General features: G+C 43.7%; 1 protein-coding gene across 1 annotated transcript; it reads left to right on the top strand.

The window, feature by feature from the left end:
- Nucleotides 1-3,864: 3,864 nt before the first annotated feature.
- LOC115537692 (NACHT, LRR and PYD domains-containing protein 3-like) lies at nucleotides 3,865-14,199 on the top strand. Its single transcript, XM_030349738.1, has 6 exons — nucleotides 3,865-3,924; nucleotides 4,279-6,109; nucleotides 6,511-6,687; nucleotides 12,008-12,181; nucleotides 12,459-12,511; nucleotides 14,189-14,199. Exons 1-6 carry the CDS (start codon nucleotides 3,882-3,884, stop codon nucleotides 14,197-14,199), a joined length of 2,289 nt encoding a protein of 762 aa, XP_030205598.1. The 5' UTR covers nucleotides 3,865-3,881.
- Nucleotides 14,200-14,281: the final 82 nt, after the last annotated feature.

The following is a 14,281-nucleotide window of genomic DNA, read 5'->3' as shown; positions in this document are numbered from 1 at the left end:
TCCGAAGTTGTGCCGGCATCTTTGGCTGTGGGCGGTGAGGCAGCATCTCCTTCACTGACAGCCTCCTCTCCGACGGGGGCGGGGGGCAGAGCGGGCTTCGACGGTAACTGTACCGGTGTACGATCGCTAACATTAACTGCTGAGCTGCTGGCTGATATTGATTCGCGAGGACGTTTGAAATTGTCAAATGAAATTTTTGTTTGGATAGCTCGCTTCATTTTACCGGATTATTATAGAAAATCATTTAAAGTAAACTTGTAAAAGTAAATTTGTCTTTCACGATATTTACTTCGGCATGACCCGCCTTTCTCTCCCTCCGATTGGCTCATTCGTCGTCATGCCTACAGTTAACCAATCTAATCAGTAAAAGCAGCGAGTATTAGCCAATAAGTGGCAGAGTAGCGTGGGTCATGGCTTCACCGGGGAAAAGTGCGCGATTTCGCTTGCAGATACTACTGAATGGTGCGCATCTGGGGGGGTTTAGAAGTGGGTATACGCAATGCTGACTGAAAAATAAGTGGGTATACTCCGTATACCCGCGTATACCCTGGACTACACCACTGGTCACAAGGTACCGTTTCCTGAATTCCTGTTTTCTTACCAGATGTATTCTAACTATATCAATTTATTCTTACTAAATTAATCTGTTTCCAGTCCAAGCTCATTGTATCCATGTTAGTGGTGTAAAATAGGTTTAATGAAGGAGTATGCGTCAGGACATCAGTAACTAGTTTTACCATGTTGAGGGCGATTATATACGGATCATTCCTTGTATTGTGGACTTTTATTCTGTAGGGAGGTCAGAACGGTCAGAGTTTCATTGGTAACAGACAGTTAAGAATTGATGGTTTGGAAGTGTCGGATCTAAAGGTAAATAAATAATCGTCCATAATTAAATGAACGTGTTAGAAGCATTGTGTGTGTGTGTGTGTGTGTGTGTGTGTGTGTGTGTGTGTGTGTGTGTGTGTGTGTGTGTGTGTGTGTGTGATCTAGAAGACATAGAGAATGATTAGAATGTAGCTCTAGACAGAGAGAGTGATAGAGTTTGTGATCTAGAGATTGAGTGTGTAGTTCTAGACTGAGGGACATTTCATGTTTTGTACTTAAAGAGAATCCAGAGAAACAATATGGCATTGTGTTTGTGTCAAGGTCTCCAGTCTACTATGGATGAGGAGAGAGAGGAGGGGGCTCCTACCTCTAAAACCACTCTGTCTGGGGAACATGGCCGCCAGAGCAAAGCTAAGAGGTAGGAAGAGGGTCTGTGACTGTTGTCCTTCTCAGAGCTCAGCACTGATATCTCATGACTCCATCATCAGTCTTAGTAAAAGCTGTGTGTGTGTTGTGTTGAAGCCCAGAGCAGCGGGAGAGAGCAGACTCCCCTGGACCCAGCTGTGTCTCCTTGAAGAGTGACCGCTCTATGGGTTATCTGCATAACTTTAGAGATGGAAATCGGTCTATTAAGAAGAGGTGAGGATTTATCAGATACTATACAACTATATCTATCAGACATCCTTTAATCCTGGTCCTTGTTTTTATAGAAGAGTCCAGAAGGAGAGAGCAGACTCCCCTGGACCCAGCTGTGTCTCCTTGAAGAGCGACCGGTCTATGGGTCATCCTCCTGGACTTAAAGATGGACGCCCCTCCAGAGAGGAAGGGTAAGGATTTGTCAAAGATTATAAAACGACAGCATCTATCAAACATCCATAAATCCTGTTTCTTGTTTTTATAGAAGAGTCCAGAAGGAGAGAGCAGACTCCCCTGGACCCAGCTGTGTCTCCTTGAAGAGCAACTGGTCTATGGATTTTCCTCCTGGACTTAAAGATGGACGCCCCTCCAGAGAGGAGAGGTAGGAGTTTCCGACAAACTAGTAATTTTACTGACTGATATTTACAATCAGGAAATATTTGTATTACAAAGATACTGTGTGTGTGTGTGTGTGTGTGTGTGTGTGTGTGTGTGTGTGTGTGTGTGTGTGTGTGTGTGTGTGTGTGTGTGTGTGCACGCTGTCTCCACAGGCGACCACAGGAGAGGTCAAAGGTTACCAGTGCTCAGTCTGTACAGCAGAATCAAGCAGAGCTGATCAAGGTGTGTAAATGAAACAAGCCATTTGACTTCAGCTCTAAACGGGGGCGCCGTAAAGGGAGGGGGGGGGAATTCATCATGATCAAGTTAATATATTTCGAGTGAAAATGTTATTGATTAAAACATAGCAATTTAAACAAACAAGGGGTTCGTTCCTCCATGTTTAGCTAAATGTTCAGTATAGTCTATATATTCCAGAAGGAGAGAGCGGACTCCCCTGGACCCAGCTGTGTCTCCAACTGGTCTATGGATCATCCTCCTAATCTTAAAGATGGACGCCCCTCCAGAGAGGAGAGGTAGGAGTTTCCAACAAACTAGTACCGTAGTTTTACTAACTGATATTCACAATTCAGGAAATATTTTTATAAAAAGATACTGTGTGTGTGTGTGTGTGTGTGTGTGTGTGTGTGTGTGTGTGTGTGTGTGTGTGTGTGTGTGTGTGTGTGTGTGTGTGTGCGCGTTCTCTCCACAGGCAACTCCAGGAGAGGTCAAAGGTTACCAGTGCTCAGTCTGTACAGCAGAATCAAGCAGAGCTGATCAAGGTGTGTAAATGAAAAACTACATTTGACTGCAGCTCTAGACAGGGGTGACCTAAGGGGGGGGGGGGGTGGTAGTAGTCTATATATTCCACCTCTCTCTCTTTATTGCATGGTTCAGTCTTGCGTGGATCCAGTTTTCAGCACAGAGTCTTCCACTCGGTGCCCTTACAAGCAGAACAGACGGAGAACAGACTGTCAGTAGTTTGACACGTCGTCGTTGAGGTAGAAGTCGGGGTATCAGAAACAGAAACCTGAGAGGGAGGAGCAGGGCCCATAGTTGGTCACCCAGTTTATACAAATAAAGGTTTTTATTTATTCACCTTCCTGTGGTGCACATTATCACGGAGCTACCTAGTGAATCATAGAATCTTATATCAATCAAATAGTTCTTCATCAAACATGAAATTCATGAATATGAATCAATGAATGAGGTAGACAGGTGGATGAACCAGGAAACTGTTTACTGAGGCCTTCACTAATTTTCTTCTACTTATCAACTATACAGCCAGGGAAGGTCTGTGAATACTGACCCCTAGTGGTGAAAAGTAATGGCAGAGTATGAAGTATGAAGTGTCTTTTCTGTCCCATTTTACTGAGGTGTTTAGAGCCAGTGTAACATTACTGGCATCTGACAAGCTTTGGGAACAAATTGACCAAAATGTAAAACACCACTGAATTTCTCAAGAGGAAAGCCTTTTGCCAGCACAGCAACAGCAATGAGAGATGCCACTCATGTACCTCTAACATTCATACATCAATGGTCAATGACAGCAGGCCAAGTATTGGGTAATTAGCAGTACGCTACACTAGAGCTAGTCTATCAATTTATGGGTGGTCAAATGGATTTTCTAGGCTGGTGGGTGGTCTAGGTTGTAGGCCCAATATATTATTTGATAAGGCCCACAATCTCTAGTGGTGCCCTGGCTCTAGATGGGCAATAAAAGCATCTCTTGTGGAGCTTATAGGCTCCAGTTTTCCCTCTTTATACTAGGGAGACGTTAATCTAGGACAGATGCTTCTGATGTCCTTAGTTAGTTCAAAGTAAAGTTCTCCTTGATGTTTGTTCTGTTCCAGAGGGCTGAGGAGAACGCACACGCTTTTCTAGACAAGGAGCTGAAGAAGCTCTGGAGGGAACTCTTCTCAGATTACCCACAATGCTCAGAGAGTCAGAGGGAGAAGGAGGAGGAGCTGGATGATAAGAACGAGGAGCAGAGGAGGCGCGCCATAGAGGGAGTGGTAGACATCACAAAGCTCTGCCTGATGGAGATGAACCAGGAGGAACTGGCCGACAAGCTGGGCAGTGGTAAGATACTCATATATAGGTTAAATGGTTTGATCCAGATATGTAGGGTCATTGTGGGGGCATCAGGTTGAATGGTTTGATCCAGATATGTAGGGTTATTGTGGGGGTATCAGCTTAAAGAATTTTAAACATTAAACTGCAGATCAACACTAGAATAATTCAGTGAAAGAGATGCACCACTATCATGTTATATCAGGTTAGCAAGTCACTGATACCACTGATACTCAACAACGACAGCACTACTAATAAAGTTATAAGATCCATGTAAAGTAGAATTGTATAATACTTTTTTCTTTACACCAGTAATATTGCTTGGAAGTATGAATGGTATGTTTCTTCTGGTTTGTGATTTAGGAGCTGTTGCGGTCCAGTGGCAACATGAACTCAAGGCTCATCTGAAGAAGAAGTTCCAATGTGTGTTTGAGGGAATCGCTAGAGCAGGAGAGCAGAGACCTCTGAATGAGATCTACACAGAGCTCTTCATCACAGAGAGAGGCAGTGGAGAGGTCAACAAGGAACACGAGGTCAGACTGATTGAAAAGGCATCCAGGAAAACAGCCAATGAGGAAACACCAATCAGATGTGAAGACATCTTTAAACCTGGACAAGATAAACCAATCAGAACAATAATGACAACCGGAGTGGCCGGCATTGGTAAAACTCTCTTAACCCACAAGTTCACTCTGGACTGGGCCGAAGGCAAAGCCAACCAAGACATAGACTTTGCATTTCTCCTCACTTTCAGAGAGCTGAATTTACTGAAAGGGAAAGAGTTTAGCTTACTGGAACTTCTTCATCAGTTTTCTGTTGAAACCAAAGAATCAGGAATCTACAGATACGACCATGACCAAGTAGTCTTTATCTTGGATGGTCTGGATGAGTGTCGACTTCCTCTGGACTTCCAGAACAACCCGATCTGGACGGATGTCACCGAGCCGACCTCAGTGGAGATGCTGCTGACAAACATCATCAGGGGAGTCCTGCTTCCCTCTGCCCGCATCTGGATAACCACACGCCCTGCCGCAGCCAATCAGATCCCTGCTGAGTGTGTTGACATGGTGACCGAGGTGAGAGGGTTCACAGACCCACAGAAGGAGGAGTACTTCAGGAAGAGATTCAGAGAGGGGACAATGGCCACCACAATCATCTCTCACGTCAAGAAATCTCGAAGCCTCCACATCATGTGTCACATCCCAGTCTTCTGTTGGATCACTGCTACAGTTCTAGTGGACTTCTTCAAAACATCCCAGAGAGGAGAAGAGGTGCCCAAGACCGTGACTCAGATGTACAGCCACTTCCTGAGGGTTCAGTCCATACAGGGGGACAGGAAGTATCGTGAGAGAGCTGAAACTGATCCACTCTGGAGTTCAGAGAGCAGGGAGATCATTGTTTCTCTGGGGAAACTGGCTTTTAACCAGCTGGAGAAAGGCCAGCTGATCTTCTACGAGGCAGACTTGGCAGAGTGTGACATCGATATCAGAGCAGCCTCAGTGTACTCAGGAGTGTTCACCCAGATCTGTAAAGAGGAGTGTGGACTGCACCAGGACAGGATGTTCTGCTTCGTCCATCTGAGCATCCAGGAGTTTCTGGCTGCCCTTTATGTCTTTCTGTCCTACATCAACACTGGCGTCAACCTGCTCTTAGAAGAACAGCCAACCTCCAGGGAAGCTGAACTCCTCCCCCTCTACCAGAGTGCTGTGGACAAGGCCTTACAGAGTGAGAACGGACACCTGGACTTGTTCCTCCGCTTCCTCCTGGGCCTCTCTCTAGAGACCAATCAGATGCTCCTACAAGGTCTGCTGGGAACAAGAGGAAGTAAATTACTGGGCAATCTAACAAAAAACGTTCCATCGGGGCTGATAGGAAGGAGGTCACAAATCAATACCCAAATAGTCCATTACATCAAGGAGAAGATAGGTGGAGATCTCTCTCAAGAGAGAAGCATCAATCTGTTCCACTGTCTGAATGAACTGAATGACAGTTCTCTAGTGGAGGAGATCCAACAGTACCTGTCATCAGGAAGTCTCTCCACTGAATCCCTCTCCTCTGCTCAGTGGTCAGCTCTGGTCTTCATCGTACTGACATCAGAAGAGCAGCTGGACGTGTTTTACCTGAAGAAATACTCTGCTTCTGACGAGGGTCTTCTGGGGCTGCTGCCATTGGTCAAAGCCTCCAAAACATCTCTGTAGGTTCACTCTTAACATGTATTAACAATACAGCACTATACATAATACTAGAATATAAAAGTTATAGTAAATTTAAAAACATCTCTGACGGTGCACTCAGAACATGTATTGCAATGCGCACAATACAATATACATAATACTAGAATACAAAAGTTACAATAACATACAATATATACATTCTTATAACATGTTTTACGATACACACTATATACATAATTCTATAAAAGTAATATTATGATACCGTTTTCTGTTATAGCATTTTTGTTAGTATCAACATTGTACACCTAATATGTAACTACCATTTAAAGATCTAATGTATAATCATTTGTTCAACTATCAGAAAAGTCTTATAAAACATTTAATCACGGTTCTCATCATGTTCTGTTTATTGTGTGTGAAGGCTGAACAGCTGTCATCTGTCAAAGAGATGCTGTAAAGCTCTGGCCTCAGTTCTCAGCTCCAACTCCTCTTCTAGTCTGAGAGAGCTGGACCTCAGTAACAATGAACTGGAGGATTCAGGAGTGAAGCTGCTCTCTGCTGGACTGGGGAGTCCACACTGTACACTGGAAACTCTCAGGTCAGTTTTACTAAATGCAAACAGTTACACCACAAGGTTCGGTTTCAGAAGACTTTTACCTACTGCCCCCTGGTTTGAGAATCACACCTAAATGAAGTCAAACTATATCAGATAATAACTCAGTACCTATGATGACCACATGTATTAGAGTGGTGCCATTGGACATATAATAAAAGTGCATTCCCACAATCCCCTGTTAACGGGACAGTGGTAGTTAAACAAATGAAGTTGCAGTATTTGCATCCATTAAAGTTTATCGGTCTAATTAAACCAGCAGCCAGACCCATGTAGACCCTGCCTTAGCTGAACCTCTGAAGCTGAGCAGGTGGGCTTGGTTAGTACTGGATGGGAGACCAACTGGGAACACTGAGCTGCTGCTGGAAGTGGTGTCGGTTGGTGGCCAGTAGGGGGCACTCTTCCCTCTGGCCAGAGCATAAATCCTGATGCCCCAGTGCAGTGACGGGGACACTGGGCTGTGGAAGGTGCCGTCCTTCAGAGGAGACGTAAAACCGAGGTCCTGACTCACTGAGGTTATTAAAGATCCCAGGGCACTTATCTCAAAAAGAGTAGGGGATTCCCCGGGTCCTGGCTAAAACTGACCAACCAGGCTCATTCATCTGGCCCCCTATTCATCCCCCTGTTTAAATGGATGATTCATTCATCCCCTCACTCTCCACCTCAAGCTGGTGTGTAATTGATTGATTGAAGTGATTGAAATTCTTTATTGACGCATGCACAAACGTAAGCATACAAATGAACAGGTCAAAAGGATAACACATAAAAGGACATGGGCTTATTTCCATTGTGGTCCCTTGGTAGTGTAAGCATGCATATAGGTGTATGTAAGTGTGTGTGTTAAAGGTAATGTACATGACAATGGGGTCAACAAAGTAAAATATGACAGTCCAATCACACATTCACAATTCATGTGTGGTGAGCGTTCTGGCGCCGATTGGCTGCCGTGCATCACCCATGTGGATGCTACACATTCGTGGTGGTTAGTGAGGTCCCCCCTTCACTGTAAAGCCCTATATGAAGTCAATGTAAGCTGACTTGAAAAGCGCTATATGAATATATAGTTCATTTCAAGTTCATAAATGTATAATTTTCATAGGAGAAACTCAACAATTTATTTTTTGTTGCCATGACTTTATAAGGTCTTTGTTACGTCATCATTTTTTACAGATATACTTTATATATATTTTATCTTCAGAACTTCAATTGAAGACATAAAATACAGAACAAGGTCCAACAATTTTAGATGTAGAAATACAGAACAATAAATGCAGAAATACAGAGCAACATAAAACAATTTAATATGTGTAAATACAGAACAACATAAAACTATTGATCATGTAGAAATATAGAGCAACATAATAGAATTGAATATGTAGAAATTCAGGACAACATAAATTAATATGTTGAAATACAGAACATAAATCTATTGACTATGTAGTAATACAAAACAACATAATTGAAAATGTAGATATACAAAGCATCATAAAACGATTGAATATGTAGGAATGCATAAACATAAAAAGATTGAATATGTAGGAATGCATAAACATAAAAAGATTGAATATGTAGAAATACAGATTAACATAAAACGATTGAATATGTAGAAATACAGATCAATATGTATCTGTTTAATATGTAGGAATACAGAATAAGATCAAACGTTTGAATATGTAAAGAAGCAAAGCCCCGGAGGGGTTTCATAGTCGTCCTTGTTTTGAAGCCCCCTATAAGTGTCTGAAGTCAGGAAGGGCAAGTGCCCTCAGTGTTATAGGTTTATGTAAATGAGCTTAAGCACATTTATGATGGTTTATCAAAATAAAAGGTTGAATTAATGAATCAATAGTCTCACAGAAGGAAGCATTGGGATTGATAGAGCACTGAAGGCCCTCCTTGGCTCCACAGCCCTCTGCTTCGTTAGGGCTGACTCTGTTCACACAGAGTTCAGGATCCCTACGGCCATCAGGGGACTGCTGAAGGAAGTTTGAATGTTCACAGTCATTTCCTTGAGCTCACTTCCCTGATCCCTGATAGCAGCAAGGAGAGCCGAGGCGCTAGCATCACTGGACGTCCTCCCCTCCAGTGCTGTTCGTTAGCTACACCATGTTTCTCCTGTGAGCTAGTTGGATCCTTTAAGCACTTTTAATCTCACTTCCTAACATGTTCTTTTTATTGTGTGTGCAGGCTGAATTCCTGTGATCTGTCAGAGGACTGCTGTGAAGCTCTGGCCTCAGCTCTCAGCTCCAACTCCTCTAGTCTGAGAGAGCTCGACCTGAGTTCCAATGATCTGCAGGATTCAGGAGTGAAGCTGCTCTCTGCTGGACTGGGGAGTCCACACTGTACACTGGAAACTCTCAGGTCAGTTTTACTCAACGTGTAAACAGTTCCGTATCAGGAGATTATTAAAAGACGACTATTGGCCCCTGGTTTAAGGATCAATCCTAAATGTCGTCTAAATATATAATCGAATGACTCAGTACCCTTGCTGACCACGTTTATCAGGGTGGTGCCATTGGACATATTACACCTTGTTGTATGTGCGGTGCGAAAATGAAAAGTTGAAAAGTTATCCGAGTTGCCATTGCATCTTTTCAATTATATACACAAAATATAATAATAGTGCCCTCCCACAATCTCCCGTTAACGGGAGAGTGCGAGTTAAACAAATGAAGTCACAGTATTTGCATCAATCAAAGGTTATAGGTCTACCTAGAATTATTATATTTTGGCGAGCAGCGCAGGAATGACCCAACGGGAGACCCGGTTTAAAGCAGTTACACAATACACCACACGACCCGAGAGTTGCCTTTATTTATTTTTAATATGTCTTAAATTGTTTGACGTGTAAAAAAGTATAACATAACAAAGACTTTATACGCATACAAAAAATATAAATTCTTGAGTTGTTCCAATGAAAATGATATTTTTGCGATCACGGCCGTGGTCCCCGTGTCCGGGTGCCGCAAAGGATCCTGGGAGGCCCGGGGGCAGCGTCACCGCCACCAAGGGATCCTGGCTAACGAGGGCTCCAGGGGTGCTCGTAGGGTGCTAAGAGCATCGTTACTATAGCCTCAGTGGAGTCACCTGCTGGACATTCTGTGGTATTGGATGTGTTTTATTAAAACACATCCAATACCACAGAATGTCCAGCTGGCACCATTTCGCAATACCTCCTAAACAGTGGTTACCGCCAATATATTACTCATAGACTACTGTAAGATTTAAAAAGCAAAGACCGAGACAGAGTCAACAACAACATAATTTATTGCAGCAATTTAAAATTCCAAAAATAAATGCGCAGCCGAAATGTACCGATCAAACGCCACGTCCCAAGGTAACCCTCAAGGCATATAATAATTTCAAATTATTCCATTCGTCTTGTGTGGGAGGTCGCTTTCGAGCTGCACTTGCTGTCTCCCTCTGATTTTAATTCAACCATCGTGGTTGGTCCTCATATTGATTAATGACAGAAGACATACTGTACATGAATCAGGCTGAGACCAGCGGGTGTCGGGGAATTTCTGCAGGCGTTTTTTGTTGCGATTGTTTGCCATAAAGCACTGAAGGCGCTTCGTGCTTTATGGCTGTGTTGAAGTTCATTATTAATTGGACCGTGTCTGGACAGTAACGAACATCCCTGACCTTATAGTAGAGTGCACAATCGAGAGCGTGGTTTCTGCAGTGAACGTAGACTTCTGCGGGAAACTGTGCTGCAATGCGTGCCTGAATGCCACGCGCTTTCCCGCTTACATTACCAGCACCATCACAAGGCGTATTTACACTGCCAAATATGCCGTCTTATGCACGCCTTTTTTTTCGCGGCACGATCCACGCGTTAACACTACCCGAGGTAAATTGCCTGCTTGAGCTAGCACCCCAATTTAGTTAATTTAGTCAGCAAAATAAAGAATATGTTGGCATTTTTGCACTTGTAAATTGTTCAACGCGTTTATAGCCTACACTGACGTGAACTCATTTTTGCATGCGGGTGACTTCATTCATAAAAAAAATAAAACATTCGGGAGTATGCAAATTATTCTAAAGAGGTCTAAACTCTGTGCGCAGCCCCGCCTTCTCCAGTGAACCAAGAAAGCCCGCGCCGTGACGAACGGGGGATTTGACCCCCTTCGGTTTTACACAGGAAACTTAAGATAAGACGGTGAAGTCGCCGGGCATGCCAAGCTGCGACCGAACCGGCTTGGCAGTGTAAAGAGGCCTACACATCATCCTGCCCAACAATATGGGCAGGATCTAGACCATGCGCTTCTAATCGGGTCAGCAATAGCCGTGTGTCAATGCCCAGCCTCTGCCTTTGACTGATAATGAATGTATGGAACGTTGCATTTTTAATGTTTACACCAAAGATTCTAGACTAGAGAGTGCGCGCCAATCCATGAAACCTTTTAAGGAATCAGATAAAGTCTGCTCTCTTCACTGAACAAAGCATGTTTCAGAAATCAGCACATTAAGATAAATGTAGTTGTCACACAAGCTGTTTTAGATTTTTGTAATATGGAATTGTTTCAGGGGGGAAAATGCCTCGAAAAAATATACGCACAGTGCGTTCAAGATTAGGACTGACAAAGCGTATGTCAGCCCAGGCCTAATCAATTGTGTTGTTATATCTTCGGCATTCATATTATTGTAGTCTATTCTTTTCGTAGGATACTCTGTCGTTAGCCTTGATGGGGACATATTTGAACCCTATTTAACCCTATTTTCCATCGACAATCCTGCGTCTCCCCCTCCTATAGAGCCCATTCCAGCACCGTGTCAGTGGACAGTTGCAAGCCTACAAACGTCGTTAGAGCAATGCACGCGCGTTCATGTTAAGAGGAGTTTCAGGAAACGTAGCCTTTTTTTTTTACACACACACAGACACACACACAGACACACGCGAGCGCTTCACGCACGCACGCACGCACGCACGCATGCACGCACGCATGCACGCACGCATGCACGCACACACGCACGCACACACACGAATACTCACACACACACACGAATACTCACACACGAATACTCACACACACACACACACACACACACACACACACTCTCATACTCACACACACGACTCCCTTGGTGGCGGTGCCGCTTCCCCCCGAGGCTCCAAGGATCCTTTGCGGCACCCGGACACGGTGACCACGGCCGTGATCACCACAATATAATTAACAGAAGAATAATGTATCATCATTTTTATACAACTATCAGAAAAGAAAAGTTTCTGATAGCTAACTATCAGAAAAGTCGTCTAAAACATTAAATCAGGGTTCCTAACATGTTCTGTTTATTGTGTGTGCAGGCTGATTGGCTGTCATCTGTCAGAGCGATGCTGTGAAGCTCTGGCCTCAGTTCTCAGCTCCAACTCCTCTAGTCTGCGCGAGTTGTACCTGAGTTACAATTATCTGCAGGATTCAGGAGTGAAGCTGCTCTCTGCTGGACTGGGGAGTCCACACTGTACACTGGAGACTCTCAGGTCAGTTTTACTCAATGTGCAAACCTTTACAGCACAAGAGTCTTTATAAAAAAAAAGTAACAAAAAAACTTCAATAAAGACATTTAATGTAGAATGTACAGTTTACTATTTTTTATTATTATTATTCTACCTATTCACATGTAGTCAGGCTTTTTTTAAAGCTTATTATTAGAATTTAAACATAAAAAAAATTAACATTGGCGTAACTTCTCTTTCAATTATGGAAAATGTTAAAGTAATAAACACAGTAACATGGTCTTTTATTTTGTGTGTGAAGGCTGACTGGCTGTCATCTGTCAGAGAGATGCTGTGAAGCTCTGGCCTCAGTTCTCAGCTCCAACTCCTCTAGTCTGAAAGAGCTGGACCTGAATACCAACGATCTGCAGGATTCAGGAGTGAAGCTGCTCTCTGCTGGACTGGGGAGTCCACACTGTACACTGGAAACTCTCAGGTCAGGGTTAGGGTTAAATTTGTCTTTAAGTTGTTTGATAGTAAGGGATAATCCAGGACTAGGTGGGCTGTTATCTAAAAGAACAGACGACACGTGTCTAAAGCCCAGTTCAGACCAAAGATTAGCCTCGCAACGACTTGCAACTCGCAACTCCTTCCAACTCCTTGCGACGAGACGGGCTGCGACGTTCTAAAAATGGGGCAGTTCAAACTGCTGCACCGGGCGGCGACGTCAGGTGGTTTCCCTAGCAACTGTGAACGCTCTGGCACAGCTGAGAGCCGCAACAGCATCAGCATCACGCTAAAAAGTAGCCTAACTTAGGTTTGCGATTAGGTTGCTTGAGCTTGCACCCCAATTTAGCCTCCCGGACCCTACACACACATTAGCGGTTTATTGGGTTTCATTCTGATGTAAATGTGACGGCTCCGCGGTTCCGGGGGGGGGGGGGGGGGGGCGGGGGCTTGGGCAGAGGTGTTGCTGCGCTGTCTCCACAGAGACAACGCAGCGATATCATCATGAGCAGTTCTAACTTTGTAGAGAGATTTCTATTTGCAAAAACTGTTGGTTTATTTTTATTGATCCCCTTCGAGAATTTGTGTGCAAATGGGGGGGGACTAGGCTATATTCTCGCCTTCCTACTTTGTAAAGCGCATTGTAGGCCTGTTGCTTTGGGGCCGATACTGCGCCCATTCCTTGATTCGTTCTGCCGCATCACTCCAAACAATTAATTTTATTCCAATGTTCGTCAAATCCACTCCAATAGTGGTCCTGCATTGAGTTGAAATCCAACTCTAATGAATATATGGTCCAGTTTTAAGTTTCAAGAACATTTATACATTCCCAGGGCATGTTAAATGAGTGCATGCCCCGCCACTCATAACACACTTGTAAAATGCAGTCGTCAATTGATGGAATGGGTTATTTCATACATCATCACAAACAAAATTTGGATTTAATCAAATAAATTACAGATAAATATAATACTGAAATGGCCACTTTTTGGTTGAACACATTTGAAGGAAATAATTACGATCCCCAATGTTGACCTGAAGTTAGGGTTAAGGTCACGCTGCTGCAACTCTTCCCCTGCGACGTTCCAAAACAGCCTCGTTGCGAGGCGAATCTTTGGTCTGAACTGGGCTTAAGATCGCCACCAGATTCAGCATCATTATTCATTTGTAGGCTGGGGTCAACATGTCAGAGCACAGATGGGAGGAGGGAGGCCAAGAGGCCAGAGGAGGAACAGAACTTTAGAGGACGAGGATTCTAGGAACATCATTTTTATTTTTTAAGGGTTGTTTATTTTTGCTGTCTTGTTAGCTGCTAGTGTGTCATTAGTTAACAGGTTATTCTAGCTGACAGAACACTGGCCAGCTGATGTGAGGGTAAGGGGTTGCTGTCCTGTTAACTGCTAGCATGTTATGTATGTTATATGTGATGTAACTCTGACCAGCTCATGTGAGGGTTAGGGTTAGGGGTTGCTGTCTGTTATATGTTATGTAACTCTGAGGAGTTGCCATTAGTGTAGACATGAGGCTCGGTGATGGTGGCTCTAGACGGGCTGTGATCTGAATTAAATCATAAAGCTTTAAGTTGTCCATCATATGGAATTAATACTTTATTAATCTGTTTACTTCAGTAAGAAATAT

This window comes from Gadus morhua, chromosome 23, assembly GCF_902167405.1.
Source record: "Gadus morhua chromosome 23, gadMor3.0, whole genome shotgun sequence".
NCBI classification, from domain to species: domain Eukaryota; kingdom Metazoa; phylum Chordata; class Actinopteri; order Gadiformes; family Gadidae; genus Gadus; species Gadus morhua.
This window is presented reverse-complemented; position numbering and strand designations above follow the sequence as displayed.